Consider the following 14,057-nt stretch of genomic DNA (forward strand, 5'->3'; position numbering starts at 1 on the left):
GCCCCCGTGCTCTCACCCAATCCCCGTGCGCCCACCCGCTCTCGGCCCCGCCCCCGTGCTCTCGCCCAATCCCCGTGCGCCCACCCGCTCCCGGCCCCGCCCCGTGCTCTCGCCCAATCCCCGTGCGCCCACCCGCTCCCGGCCCCGCCCCGGACCTGCCCGGCCCTCGCCGGGTTCTGCGCGGTCCTGTCCCGCCCCCTGCCCTCCGCCACCCAATCCCCGCGGGGGCCGGGTCGGCTCCGCGCAGCCGCCGTCGCGCGTCGCAGTCGGGCGAGAGCGGGGCGGCGCGCGGCGGGCCATGGAGGAGCTGCTGCAGCGCGAGCTGGGCTGCCGCTCGGTCAAGGCCTCGGGTCACTCCGGGGGCGGGTGCATCAGCCAGGGCCAGAGTTACGACACGGACATTGGACGGGTGTTTGTGAAAGTGAACCCCAAGTCCGAGGTAGGGCGCCCCTGCGGGCGGGCCGGCGCGGGATCGCGGTGCGGGTTCGGGCCGCGGTCGGGATCCCGGGCCGGGCTCGCGTCCTGGTTCGGGTGCAGCGTCCGGGCCCGGGTCCGGGTCCGGGCCGGGTCTGGGATAGGTTCCAGGTCTGGGTCGCTCGGGGAGCTGGGGCGGGGACCGGGTCGGGACCCGGGCGCGGCGGCGGGATCCGGCCCGGGCCGTTTCCCCGCCTTGGGCCCGCGGGTTCTGAAGGAGCTGGCAGGGATGGGCGGCCCCGGGTGGGCGCCAGCGCCACTCCGCCCTCCTCCGGATGGGCGTCCTGCCCGAAGCTGCAGCCGAGTCGCCCAGTCCTTTAGGGAGTGAGCAGGGCTGGACCTGGCCTTTAAGCCCCACAGACCGCACATCCTCTCTGCGCTTCTTACCTGTCTCCTAGAATTCATTCTGAGCTGGGCCTGGTGGCGCCAGCCCTAACCCCAGAGACTCCGGAAGCTGAGACCCAAGAACTGCAAGTTCGAGGCCAGCCTCAACAACTTAGTGAGGCCCTAAGCAACTTAGTGAGACCCTTTCTCAAAATAAAAAAGGGCTGGGGGTGTGGCTCAGTGGTTAAGCATCCTTGGGTTCAATCCCTGGTACCAAAAGAAAATAAAAGAATTTATTCTGGAAGTTATTTCCATTTTCTTCTCAGAAAGGAGTTCTCCTTTCCAGGATGCAAGATAATCTCAACTTTCTGTTCTCACACCCCAGCCTCCAGATCAGCCTGCCCTCCAGTCCTACGTGGTCTTACATGGGTCTGTCCCAAGCATGGGTACTCATGTAGCAGTGTCCTGCCTCCTCCTGTTCTGCAGCAGGCGTCTCTGTTCTGTTTTCTGTCGTATCCATCCTTTCACATCTCCATTCCCCCTTCTCCTGGCATTTGCAGTCAGAACTGATGACAAGGCAAGTGAATGTTTTCTGTTGATCAAAGTGGAAACACTTAGTGCTTTTATTTAATTTAATTAATTTATTTATTTAGTGGTGCTGGGGATTGAACCCAGGGCCTTGGGCATGTTCCTTACCACTGAGCCTCACCCCCAGCCCCAGAGATGCTTTTTAAACACTGTTCTGTGGCTGTTTCTTTAGGTTCTTTACTTGCTACATCAGTGAAGTCCATTTTCTTTTTGCTAATCTTCCTTCTAGCTTTTTGGTAGATAGTTCTAATATGTAATTTTCTAGCTTGCACTGGAGCATACAGTGTGTGTAATGCAAATATACTGCTCATTGAATAACATTTGCTGTGGTGTTGGAAATGTGACTTCTTTATGCTTTCCCTTCCAGGAAGTAAGACAGTCTTCCAGACTACCTCCTGCTCTTCTGTTTTCTTTCTTGCCCCCTGTTGGAGTTAATCTGGTCACAGTTGTTTTTCCTTTTGATTATTCTTATCTGCCCCTTGCATACCTGTATAGTAGGTTTTCTGTCATACTCCTCCCTTGGATCTTTTCTAGATCCACTTAAAACAATCTCACATGGAACATTTCCATCCTAGTTCCCTAGATCAGGATGCCTAATTTTACCTTTGATCTGCTCATGAGTAGCAGTTTTCTTTAGTTGGGAACTTTAGGCATGTAGCAGACAGTGTTTCTGTGAAGGAGCTGGGTTTCTAGGCCCTCTTTCATCAGTCCCTGCATCTTTTTTTTTTTTTTTAATACCAGGATTGAATCCATGGACACTTAATCACTGAGCCCCATCCCCAGTCCCTTTTTTAAACAAAACAAAACAAAACAAAAAGTATTTTATGTAGAGACAGGGTCTCACTGAGTTGCTAAGTGCCTCGCTAAGTTGCTGAGGTTGGCTTTGAACTTGCAATCCTCCTGTCTTAGCCTCCCAAGTGGCTGGGATTACAGGCACACCACCACTCCCGGCTCTCCCTGAATCTTTTGAAATCTATCTATTACTTAGTCTCCATAACCAGTATCACTGGGCAGCCATCACACTGGAGAATCTGTCAGACACTCCTCTTTTTTTTTTTTCTTCTTTTTTTTTTTTTTTTTTTTTAAAGAGAGAGTGAGAGAGGAGAGAGAGAGGAGAGAGAGAGAGAATTTTTTTTAATATTTATTTTTTAGTTCTCGGCGGACACAACATCTTTGTTGGTATGTGGTGCTGAGGATCGAACCGGGGCCGCACGCATTCCAGGCGAGCGCGCTACCGCTTGAGCCACATCCCCAGCCCCCTTTTTTTTTTTTTCTTCTTAATATTTACTTTTTAGTTGTAGTTGGACACAATATCTTTATTTTGTTTGTTTATTTTTATGTGGTGCTGAGGAGCGAACCCAGGGCCTTAGACATGTGAGACAAGCGCTCTACCACTGAGCTACAACCCCAGCCTCTCAGTTTCCTGCTCAGGAGTTGATAAGCCACCTGAGAAAATGAAATATTTAGTAAAGAAATAAGAGACAGAGCCAGAATTAGGTTCAAAGAGGAGTGGTCTGAGAGGCTGGGCTGTGGCTCAGTGGTAGAGCACTTGCCTCACATGTACAAGGCCAGTTTACATTGGAGCTGGAACAGAACTGCTAGAAAATGGCTCCCGGCTTTTATTTATGGGAGAGCATCTCAAAGGCAGAGAAAAGGTTTCATCAGGAGGAGGCTTGCTTCGTGGTGTGGCCGGGGACTTGCAGCAAACAGGTTGATTGGCATCTTCACAAGCCACACCCCTCTCTGAGTGGCTGGCTATATGGCTCCAGCAGGTCACCCCATCTCTGGTGCTATGCGGAACCTGTGGCAGAGTTAGATAGGATGTCACATGTCCTGGGTGATCTGAAACTAGCAGGAGTGCCACTGTGAGTTCTCAGCAGACTTTCCTACCCAATGGTTTCCATGCTGATTGGGTTCACGCACATTTCACAGATGGCTCCTGGCATCAGCCAATATCTAGTAAGTGTAGACAGGGCCTGGTTGTTCCCCTTTATCTCCTAAAGAGAATGTTGTAAAAGTTCCATCTAGGATACAGCTCTTCCTGCTCAGTGACTTTGGCTCTCTAAGGTGATGAAGTATTGAGAATGGACTATGTCAGTGTTAGCTGCTAACTCAGTTAATTATGGCAGCAAGCCTGTGCAGTTTAGTATTAACCCCACTTTTCAGATAAGGAAACTGGGCCATAGAAAGCTTAAATAACTTGCCCAAGGTCACAGAGTTAGCAACTATGAGAATAAGTAGACTATGGCAGCACGGTTCCTGATAGCCCTGGTATGGAAGCCTGGTTGTCCATCACCAGTAGAATGGGTGACTACACGTTGGAGTAGTCACAGCAGTGGAGCCCTGTACACAGTAAGCATGAGCTCCGACTGATGTTGCACCCACACAGGGGTGCAGTGTGGAGTAAAGGGGCCCGATCCCAGAAACCATGTGACTATAAGATGACCAAGCAGGCAAAATAAGTCTTGGTGCAAGTTCAGGCAGAGGCTGCTTCTGGTGGGTGGGTGGGTAGCACTGGATGGTGGACGAGGGGTTTCTGGATCATGGAGGTATCTGGACTCTTGTTTTGGACGGTGGTTGTGTTGTGGGAAGTGATTGAGTTGGGCACTGATGAACCACACACCTTCCTATATATATTTCTTTTTTTTTTTCCTAAAGAGAGAGAGAGAATTTTTTTTTAATATTTATTTTTTAGTTTTCAGCGAACATAACATCTTTGTATGTGGTGCTGAGGATCGAACCCAGGCTGCACGCATGCCAGGCGAGCGCGCTACCGCTTGAGCCACATCCCCAGCCCTCCTCTATATATTTCAGTGACAATTTTCCTTAAGGGGCTGGGTAAGTGGGTACAGTGGCCATGCCTGTAATCCATCAGTTTGAGGCAGGAGGGTCGCAAGTTTGAAGCTAGCCTCAGCAACTTAGTGAGACACTTTCTCCAAATTCAAATAAAGAGAGTATTTTACAAGGGAGGAATTTGGGGTGGGGTTGTAACTTAGTGGTAGAGTGCTGCCTTGCACGTGTGAGGCCCTCAGTACCACATAAAAATAAAGAAATAAAAATAAAGATAATGGGGCTGGAGATGTGGCTCAGCGGTAGCGCGCTCGTCTGGCATGCGTGCGGCCCGGGTTCGATCCTCAGCACCACATACCAACAAAGATGTTGTGTCCGCCGAGAACTAAAAAATAAATATTAAAAATCCTCTCTCTCTCTCTCTCTCTCTCTCCTTTCTCACTCTCTCTTTAAAAAAAAAAAAATAAAATAAAGATAATGTGTCCATCTACAACTAAAAAAATATTAAAAAAAAAAAAAAACAAAGAAGAATTACCTAGAATGGGAAGTTAGGGAACATTTCTTTGGCCAATTGAAACAGATGTCAAGTTGGAATCTGAGGGTGACTGGGAAGAAACTGATATGGCAAAAGAGGGGATAGTGTGCTACACGAGGTGGCATTACTGTGGGGCTTTCAGGCTGCAGAAGGCAAGGAACTGAAAGAATCTCAGAGCCTCAAGGGGTATGTGTGGGTGCACATGCCCCAGAAGAAGGTGGAAAGTGGGCAGGAAGCCAGAGGGTTGCAGGCTTGTGTTATCTAGGGTCCAGTTTGCCTTAAAGAGGAATCATGCTGTTTTGTAGTGGGGAGACCCAGTGGAGGGTGGTCCCTGTAGTCCTGAGACTGAGGTGGGAGTGGTGGAGATGAGCCCTTTGCAGTGCCTGGTAGCAGGTGGCCTAGAAGTTGGTGGTCCATTTAATGAAAGCGGCCCCAGGTTCCTGGCCACCTGCCTCCTCCCTGTGGAACAGGACTGTGGCTGAGGTGCTATTTGAGGGTAATGAAAGAACCCATGTATGTGGGGACACGTGACTAAACCAGGGTAACGCCAAGTGAATTTGGGCTGACAGACACAGAAAGTACCTTTTTCTTTGGGTTCAGTGACAACTCCTCAGCCACAGCTCCTACGGGGGAACAAGGCAGGCAAGAAAGAAGAGGGGGCACACCTGGAATCTGGGTTTTATTAACTGGAGCTAATCCATGGACCATTCTATCCAAGAAAGGGCAAAAGGGTAGGATTACAACAAACAGGTGGGCAGCATTCAACACCATCTTGTGACACCCACTCCCAGAGCTGCACCTTTCTTCTCCAGTTGCATTGCAGGGTGCAGTACCAGTCCAGTACCTCTGGGCACAGCTCCTGTTCAGGGCGGCCTCCGCCACGTGTACACAGTCCAGCTCTGTGCCCAGTGCTCAGGGAAAGGAGCAGCCTTCCACTCTCCTCTCTCCAGTCCTTTTGGTTTCAGTCACAGAATAAATCTGTGGTCCAGTTCTGGGAAATTCAAGCCCTTTCCTTCCTGTACAACTTGAGCCTTCGTACCACTGTTGACACGTGCTTTGGAAAAGCCGTCCATGTGTATAGTCCTTGGTCCACACTGGGAATGCCAGAAGAAAACCTGTCGACCTGGAACCTTTCCAGGTAACCTCTGCCTCTTTTCTCTCCTCTTCCCGTCCTCCATTGTCTTTCTGACAGGCCAAAAGAATGTTTGAAGGTGAGATGTCAAGTTTAACTGCCATTCTGAAAACGGACACCGTGAAAGTGCCCAAGCCCATCAAGGTGCTCGGTGCCCCTGGCGGTGGGAGCATGCTGGTGATGGAGCATCTGGACATGCGGTATTTAAGCAGGTCTGCCTGGACACCATCCCTTCTCCTTAAAAGTAGAGGCTTGAGTTGAGTCCCAGAGACTCAGGAGGCTGAGGCAAGTTTGAGGTCAGCCTTAGCCAGTCCCTAAGCAAATCAGTAAGACCCTGTGCCTAAATAAATAATAGAAAGAGCTAGGGATAAAGTCAGTGGTAGAGTGCCCCTGGGTTCAGTCCCAGTGCCATTGCCAAAAGAAAGGAGAGGGAAGGCTCTGTGGTTCTTTAGTCCCCTAGTTTGTACTTGGGGACACTGTTTGAGGAAGGTGGCTCCACCACGTGACGGTTCTGCAGTGTGAGTGGTCGTCCTCTTTGAAAGTCACAGGCCGAGGAGGGGACTCTCCAAGTGAGGGGCTGGCAGTGGACCCAGTGTCAGATGAGGTGGGAGAGGCCATCAGGTGCAGCCCTTCGTCTCCCTTGGTTCTGGCAGAAATGGGCTTTCTGTCCTCCAATGTTTGACCTGCTTTCTGTGCCCTAGGCCTTTCAGACAGGCATGTCTCCTGATTGTTTCCTGTCTCTTGGTTTCACAGTCATGCTGCAAAGCTTGGAGCCCAGCTCGCAGACTTACACCTTGATAACAAGAAACTCGGGGAGACGTTCCTGAAGGAGGCTGGCACAGTGGGTAGGGCCGGGGGGCCCTGAGGAGCCCTGCCCAGAGGGGCACATTCAGCCCATACAGGCTCGGGGACAGGCCGCGCTGTCGCGTGAGCTGATGCCACAGCCCTGCGGCTACGTGAGTGCCGTGTGTGAGCACTGGGAGGGTACTTATGTGCTGTGTCCTGTGGTCACCCAAGACAGCAAGTGCCGCTGGACTTCACCTCCCCTCCCCCGCAGACAGACCTGCAGTCTCTCTGCCTTTCTGCAGAGTGAGTCCTTGGGGCACAGTGTCTTTTCTCACAGTGCAGTCACTCTTGAGTGTCAGAGTGAGAACACTTCCATTTGACCTGTCCAGAGCTTGGTGTCCTGTTAGCACTGAGGGGATTTTTCCAACTTGTGCCAGCTGGTAATCCACAGCCGTGTTGACTCTGTTAGACAGTAGCTGACAGTAAGAAAGCAGATGACCCCAACATGCTGTATGAGCGTCCCCGACGGGTCCCCTCCGCCCCCCAGCATCCCCTGGGGAGCCCTGTGAGACTACGTTTCCTGTTTCCCTCAAGTACAGAGTTCAGTCCATTGGGCTTTTCTTTGAATTTGGGGAGCTGCAGAGGGTTGAGGCCATTTTAAAGCACAGTAGTTTGTCAAAAGTGGCACTAGGTTGGCCACGGAAAATATCCTTTCCTGATGGATTATGAGGTAGCTTTTTACTAAGGAACATCCCCTTTTTTTTGGATTCTGTTGTCGCCCTTTCCATGTATCCTCTGGTACAGCTTCTGGACAAAGTCTGTGTCCTTGGTCATTAAATCCGTGGAAATAGTCTCTGTTCTGAGTGGCCTGAGGGTTGGCAGCCATAGACCCCTGTTTGTTGGGTGAAGACACAAGGCGGGAAGGGCGTGCTGAGGTCGTTCACAGGTCAGCTCTGAGCAGAGCCTGGGTCTCTTGGAGCAAGGGAACTAACCAGTCATCTTTCTTTCCTTCCTCTTCTTGCAAGGGAAAGGAGGTGGGCAGGCGGAACGGCCCTTCGTGGGCAAGTTTGGGTTTGACGTGGTGACCTGCTGTGGATACCTTCCCCAGGTGAGCACACAGTCAGATTAGGCACAGTGGGGAGCACCTTTGCCCTTTCTTTTTTTTTTTTTTTTTAACATTTATTTTTTAGTTCTCGGCGGACACAACATCTTTGTTGGTATGTGGTGCTGAGGATCGAACCCAGCCCCCCGCGCATGCCAGGCGAGCGCACTACTGCTGAGCCACATCCCCAGCCCCCCTTTGCCCTTTCTTATGAGGTTTTACAAGCCTCGCCCCTGTTTTCTTGGCTGATTCCTAGGAAGCTGACATGGGTTCACCCACCTTACGTGCTAGGTAAGCACAGAGAAGCAGAGAAGAACCAGTAAGTTAGGATGCTGGATTTCAAGTGGGTAAAAATCAGAAAAATTATAAATGTTTTATTTTAAATAAATATTCAGCCATCCATATCCACAGGTTCTGCATCCAGGTATTCTACCCACTGCAGATTGAAATATCTGTCTGTACTAAATGCATACAGGTTTTTCTTGCCATTATTCCATAAGTAATGCAGTATGGCAGCCATTTCCATAGATTCACATTGTTCAACGTGTACAAGTAGTCTGGAGATGATTTAAAGTACTTGGAGGGTCTGTGCGTCAGTTAGGCAAACACTGCAGCATTCTATGTAAGGATTTTGTGTGGGGTTCCCGGATCCAGTTTCTGTGGATGCCCAGGGACTGTGCCCTTCAGTGTTGGACTAAGGTTGGTTCCCTGGGACTTTCAGCCTGGGGCGTTCTACTGATGCCCAGCAGATGTGGGCTAGAAAGGATGGCAGCTCTGCTTTCACAGAATAGGCAGAGTGGCTCTTTGGGAGGGGGGGGTGCACTGAAGAAGCTGGAAACTTGCAGGGGTTTCCTGGGGGAATGTCCTAGGAGGTTGTCTGGACAGCTACCCCAGAGCCTTGAGCAGTGCTTTCTGGTGCCTGTTTCAGGGCGTGGGTTAGCCGGCTCTGCGCCTTCCTCTCTTCCTGTGATGCTCCATGCACCCGTGCTCAGTGCTTCTGTGTGCATGTGCCTGCCGTGTGCTTGTGCGTGTGGGGCTCTGCCCTGGGTGCACGTGCCCATCTGCATTCTCGTGTGTGTGGTGCTCTCTCAGCATGTCCTGCTTTGTGTGGTGCTGTACTACCGTGTGTCTGTCTCTCTTCCCCCATAGGGGCAAGCACCTGTGGCCTGGACATCCTCTCTTGGGGGTCTCTTCTTGTACAGGGCTCTACATGACTTTTCTCATTATCACTCTATGGAGAGGGGTCATCTATGATCCCATTAAGCAATGGGATCAGGGAAGGTCAGCTGGCTCTGGCCTCTGTGTTCAGTAAGTATAATCAAAAGAAAATGTTCCTGTGCTCTTCAGTCTTGGAAGGCTACAGAGTGGACCCTACCGCATTCCCTGCTTCCCGCTGCTCCTAGGAAAGGACCTGAGGTCTCAGCCTGTCTCTGAGACCTCATGCTGCCCAGCCACCCTTGGCTCTTCAGCTCCAGGTGGTGACCCTCTTCACATGCCATGTGTGCAGCCTCTTCCACTTTACCGTACTTCTGGGCATTCAAGCTTCTTTATGTGTGGCATTGTCCAAAGAACTATGCTTTCTCCTTTGCTTTCACACGTGCAGGTGAATGACTGGCAGGAGGACTGGGTCATGTTTTATGCCCAGCAGCGCATTCAGCCTCAGATGGACATGGTGGAGAAGAAGTCTGGGGACCGGGAGGCACTTGAGCTCTGGTCTGCTCTGCAGGTGAGCAGGGCCCTTGCTGCACAATCAAACACATCCCATAGCAATATGTCCCTCTTGGCTCCAATGTCAGAAGTGCCAAGGCAGGTGCAGTCCCCCTGAGTCTGGTTCTGGACAGGAGGCAGGTGCCTGTCAGCGTCCTGTCCGCCCCCTGAATCCAGGCACTGTTGAGTAGTGCTGCTGTTGGGGGATGTGCTACAGCCCTTAGGAAACATCTGCACCCCTCTGCATGTAGCTGAGGCTCTGTCTCCCTGCAGCTGAAGATCCCTGACCTGTTCCGCAACCTGGAGATTGTCCCTGCCTTGCTCCACGGAGACCTCTGGGGAGGGAACGTAGCAGAAGATTCCTCTGGGCCCATTATTTTCGACCCAGCTTCTTTCTATGGCCACTCCGAGTATGAGCTGGCAATAGCTGGCATGTTTGGGGGCTTCAGTGGCTCCTTTTACTCTGCCTACCACAGCAAGATCCCCAAGGTCCCTGGATTTGAGCAGCGCCTGCAGTTGTACCAGCTCTTCCACTACCTGAACCACTGGAACCATTTTGGATCAGGGTACAGAGGGTCCTCCCTGAACATCATGCGGAATCTGGTCAAGTGAGCTGGCTTTCCTTCTGAGGAGCCATTTCTTTCTCCATGGCCACTTACTCGCGCAACTTCCTGTTTTCCGTGTGGCCTGTGTCCAAGCCTTGAATAGGACGTGATGTCAGGAAAGGTGTTGCCCTCAAGCTGTACGTGGCCAGACATCGTGACTGATGAGGCCACGCGGCAACCGGCACAGGGACCTCTGAGGCTGAGGGCCCTGGGCCAATGGCAGGGAACCGTGCGAGACCATGTGAGCAGGCAGGGACAGAACCAGTGTGTCCACCCATCTGCTTTCCTGTCCAGGAACACCTCTGAGCTGATGGTGCTTCATGATGGGTAAGACCTGAGTCCAGACACGAAGCCAGCTTCCTAGAACCTTATAGGGGCACTCAATTCCCAAATCAAGCACATTTCCTTTTCTTTATGCATTTCCTCTGGACCTAACTGCAGGCTGAGCAGGTCTGGGAACTAGTTCTGGGAGGGCCCAAGTTGCCAGCCGTAGGGTGAAACGGGTAAATTTAGGAGTCATGAATCCCTCCCTCCTGTTATTACCCATCTATGTCATTTTCTACAGTCTTGCCAAGTTGTCATTCTTTGCTAAACTTATAAAATGAGCATTGAACTAATATTTCTCCCACTTCAGTGTCATAGTGATGAAGTATTTCATGAATGTCATTGACACTAACAGACCCTTTGCCTGGAAGTCTAAATAAACTCCAGTGGTCTCACTGGTTCATGCGACTACATACTTGCCACTGTTGTGGTTCAGCCTCTGTCCTGTGGTTTGCACTATGTTTTGACCATAAATGGGTACACCTGTTGTTTCTTAAAAAGAATCCTTTTTATTTTTTATTTATTTATTTAAAAATATTTTTTATTTGTTGATGGCCCTTTATTTTATTTGCTTATTTATATGGGGTGCTGGGAATCGAACCCAGTGCCTCACATGTAGGAGGCAAGCTCTCTACAGTTGAGCTACAACTTCAGCCCCAGTTTTTATTTTTTTGTTCAAGTAAAGTACAGCACAGAGCTTGATACAGGAAGGAGCAGCCTGAGAACTGTCCGTGGCACCTGACAGGTGGTGCCACCTGTCCACTGTTCTCCACCTGTGAGATCTGGAAGACAGGAGGACGAAAGTAGTCATGTGGTTGGGTCAGGGGAGAAGCTGCTGGTGGCCACAGGAAGAGAGGACTGTGACCCTGAGGCATTCGTGGTGGTCAGTTTCTAACCTGGTAATTCCTGGGCCACCATTTGCCATGACCCAGCTTGATTACTGTGAGCCTGGGGAAGCTGACGACTGTGTCCAGAGACACTGGTGCCCGAGCAGGACGATACCCAGACCCCTCCCTCCAAGAGCATCCCTTTGGTGGCTGTGCAGGGGCCTCTGGGTATCCATGATGCTTGTGGCCTGGATATCATTCCTGTGTCAAACAGCGAGCCCAGCCCTTCCCTAGCCATGAGCAGAAAGGACACCTGGGCCCTCCAGAGGAGATGGCCTTCGCTCCTTGGACAGTGGCAGTGCTGCCTTCAGGAGAGGCCACCAGTGGGTGTGGGGAGGACACCTCCGGGTGTGTGGTGGGCTGATAAGAGGAGAGTGGTGTTTTCGATTCTGTGATGGTGTCAGCTTTTTAACTGCCATTTGTGGCAATTACTCCTCCTAAAACGTCTGCTTTTGTACCTAATTTTGTATTCACTATTATATATGTAATGCACATAGTGCGCACACATACCACTTTTTCTTTTCCTAAAAGGTTGCCAAAGTCATAAAGACTTTAGGTCCAGAGGTACTGGGTCTACCTGGACTTGCTTCTTGAGTATTATTCCATTCCATGAGAGACGGATGCACTGTCTGGGACAGGCTTCCCCAAGTGAAGTACTGCGGGGTTCTGGGCTGGGGTGAGGTGGTGTATGATGTCCTGTCACTGCCTCCTCTGGTCCTTGCAAAGCAGAGTGTCAACACTTGCAGTTTTGAGAGAGCTAGCTCCAGACACTAACACCTAGGCTCCTCGGTGAGGCTGGACCTGGGAGGGGTTTATCTCTAAAGCAGCCACCAACATCACTGGGGTAAGGCGTCCAGGGGAGGGTTGCTGCCCCAAGTGCCTGCCCTGGACCCTCAGGTCTCCTCTCTGGGTGCTGGTATTTCCTACTGAGAGTGGGAGTGTTTCATCAAGAAGCACAACTTTGCTGGGCGCGGAGGCACATGCCTGTAAACCCACCCGCTCAGGAGACAGAGGCAGGAGGATCGCAAGTTCAAAGCCAGCCTCAGCAAAAAGCAGAGATGCTAAGCAACTCAGTAAGACTCTGTCTCTAAATAAAATACAGAATAGGGCTGGAGGTGTGGCTCAGTGGTTAAATGCCCCTGAGTTCAATCCCTGGTACCAAAAAAAAGCAGCACAGCCCTGTGTGACACTGCCAGAGTGCCAGACTCCACAGAGGGAGGTGAAAAGCTGAAGCTGACCGTGCACCCTGGAGCTTACTGTCATCTTGTGAATCGCCCTCTGACACATCCCCTGCTCCAGCAGCGGCACCCTCCATCCCTTCCACAGGCTGTCTGGATGCCTTGGCACAGGGCCTGGCCAGGCTGGTCAGGCCCCCCAGGTTGGACTTGACAGGTGGGAGGGTGAAGACAGCAGGAGCAGGGCAGCACCCAGCTCTCGGGGCAAGCCCTGGGACCTGGTTGGCAGGAGGTGGGGGAGCAGGCCCCCAGCCTCACCCTCCTTTCCATCTTCTGGGATCCCCTTTGGCCAGACCTACCAGAAGGCCAGCTTCTAAAACAGGTCAGCCCAGGCTACGTGGAGCCTGGTGTGAGGCAGAAGCAGATTCTGTGGAACAAATCTGTCGTGTAACACCCCTGTCCTGCCACCTCCTTGGCTTGGGATCTGCCTTGCCCGCCATCTTGCTCCTCTGTCCACGGGAAGCCTGCAGCCCTCCGTGCCTCCTGATCCCTGCCCCCAGCTTACTCTGTGCATCATCTTTCTAAGATATGGTCTTTAAATAGCATTATAATTCACACACCACAAAGTCCTGCTGTCACTTTCCTGCCTCTGAATTTTCAGTAGCCCTTGTTGGTCCCAAAATAAAGGCCTGGGCTGGCTGTGACTGTGGCTCAGTGATAGAACACTTGCCTAGCGCGTGTGAGGCACTGGGTTCGAGCCTTTCAGCACCACATAAAATAAAGGTATTGTGTTCATCTACAACTAAGAATAATAATAAATCAAAAACAAAAAAACAAAGACCTGATGCCTGTGGACCAAGCTACCGTGTTCTTGCTGCAGGCCTGAGGGCCCAGATGGCTCTCTGCAGGCCGTTGGTGTGTGATTCCAGGTGTCACGAGCTGTTTGAAGGGCAGGTTTCCATCTGAAGTGACCTGACCAGGGGTGACAGCAGACTCATCCCAAACACCCACCTCAGTAACTTTAAGAGCCTACAACAGAGAAGACCCTAGGAGCCTCCAGGGAGAAGGGTTCCTACCAGAGTAAGAGTCCATGTGGCCCAAGCTTTGCAGCACGCAGCCTTCTAAGCCTGAAAGGGTGTGGCCTTGCCTACCTGGAACTCCATATTGCCCAACCGTCAGCCAGAACACAGACATTTGCCAGGTGCAGGGCTCTGCCGTCGCTGTCTTCAATGCCTGGTCAGGGCGGGCTCCGACAGAGACAACCACCGGGCAGAGTAAGACATGGGCAGCTGCCCTCATAACTTCCTTGGTGGCCTTGCCGTGGCTTGTCCATCTTCCTTGGTGGTGATCTTGGGAGGAAGAGGAAGCAATGGCATTGGCTTCTAAGCTGGATCAGAACAGGCCTTTGCTCCTGCTAGTTCTGGAACCATGGCTTCTTGATGCTCAAAGAGTCTCAGGCCACACCAAGAGGCCACATGGTCGTCTCCTGCTTGGCAGGGACCGCCATGCCAGGTTCCAGTTAGAGGCCCCAGTGGACCCACTCCCAGTTTTGATTGGGGCAGCAGCCCCCACAGGGCCCCCCTGAGGCCTCCCTCAACCACTGGGACTCCAGGACGTCAGATTTCTTC

At 51.7% G+C, this 14,057-nt stretch overlaps 1 protein-coding gene across 4 annotated transcripts; it reads left to right on the forward strand.

The window, feature by feature from the left end:
- The first annotated feature begins 276 nt into the window (after nucleotides 1-276).
- Fn3krp (fructosamine 3 kinase related protein) lies at nucleotides 277-10,802 on the forward strand. Of its 4 annotated transcripts, XM_026381356.1 has the most exons (8): nucleotides 394-439; nucleotides 873-993; nucleotides 1,184-1,375; nucleotides 5,904-6,055; nucleotides 6,597-6,688; nucleotides 7,655-7,737; nucleotides 9,335-9,457; nucleotides 9,712-10,802. In XM_026381356.1, the coding sequence occupies exons 3-8, from the start codon at nucleotides 1,241-1,243 to the stop codon at nucleotides 10,048-10,050; spliced, it is 924 nt and encodes a 307-aa protein (XP_026237141.1). In that variant the 5' UTR covers nucleotides 394-439; nucleotides 873-993; nucleotides 1,184-1,240; the 3' UTR covers nucleotides 10,051-10,802. The 4 variants fall into 4 exon arrangements, with proteins under 4 accessions (XP_026237138.1, XP_026237142.1, XP_026237139.1 ...); XM_026381353.1 differs by lacking the exon at nucleotides 873-993 and having other exon boundaries at nucleotides 277-439; XM_026381357.2 differs by lacking the exon at nucleotides 873-993 and having other exon boundaries at nucleotides 277-439; nucleotides 9,915-10,028.
- Nucleotides 10,803-14,057: the final 3,255 nt, after the last annotated feature.

This window comes from Urocitellus parryii, chromosome 7, assembly GCF_045843805.1.
Source record: "Urocitellus parryii isolate mUroPar1 chromosome 7, mUroPar1.hap1, whole genome shotgun sequence".
Taxonomy (NCBI): Eukaryota; Metazoa; Chordata; class Mammalia; order Rodentia; family Sciuridae; genus Urocitellus; species Urocitellus parryii.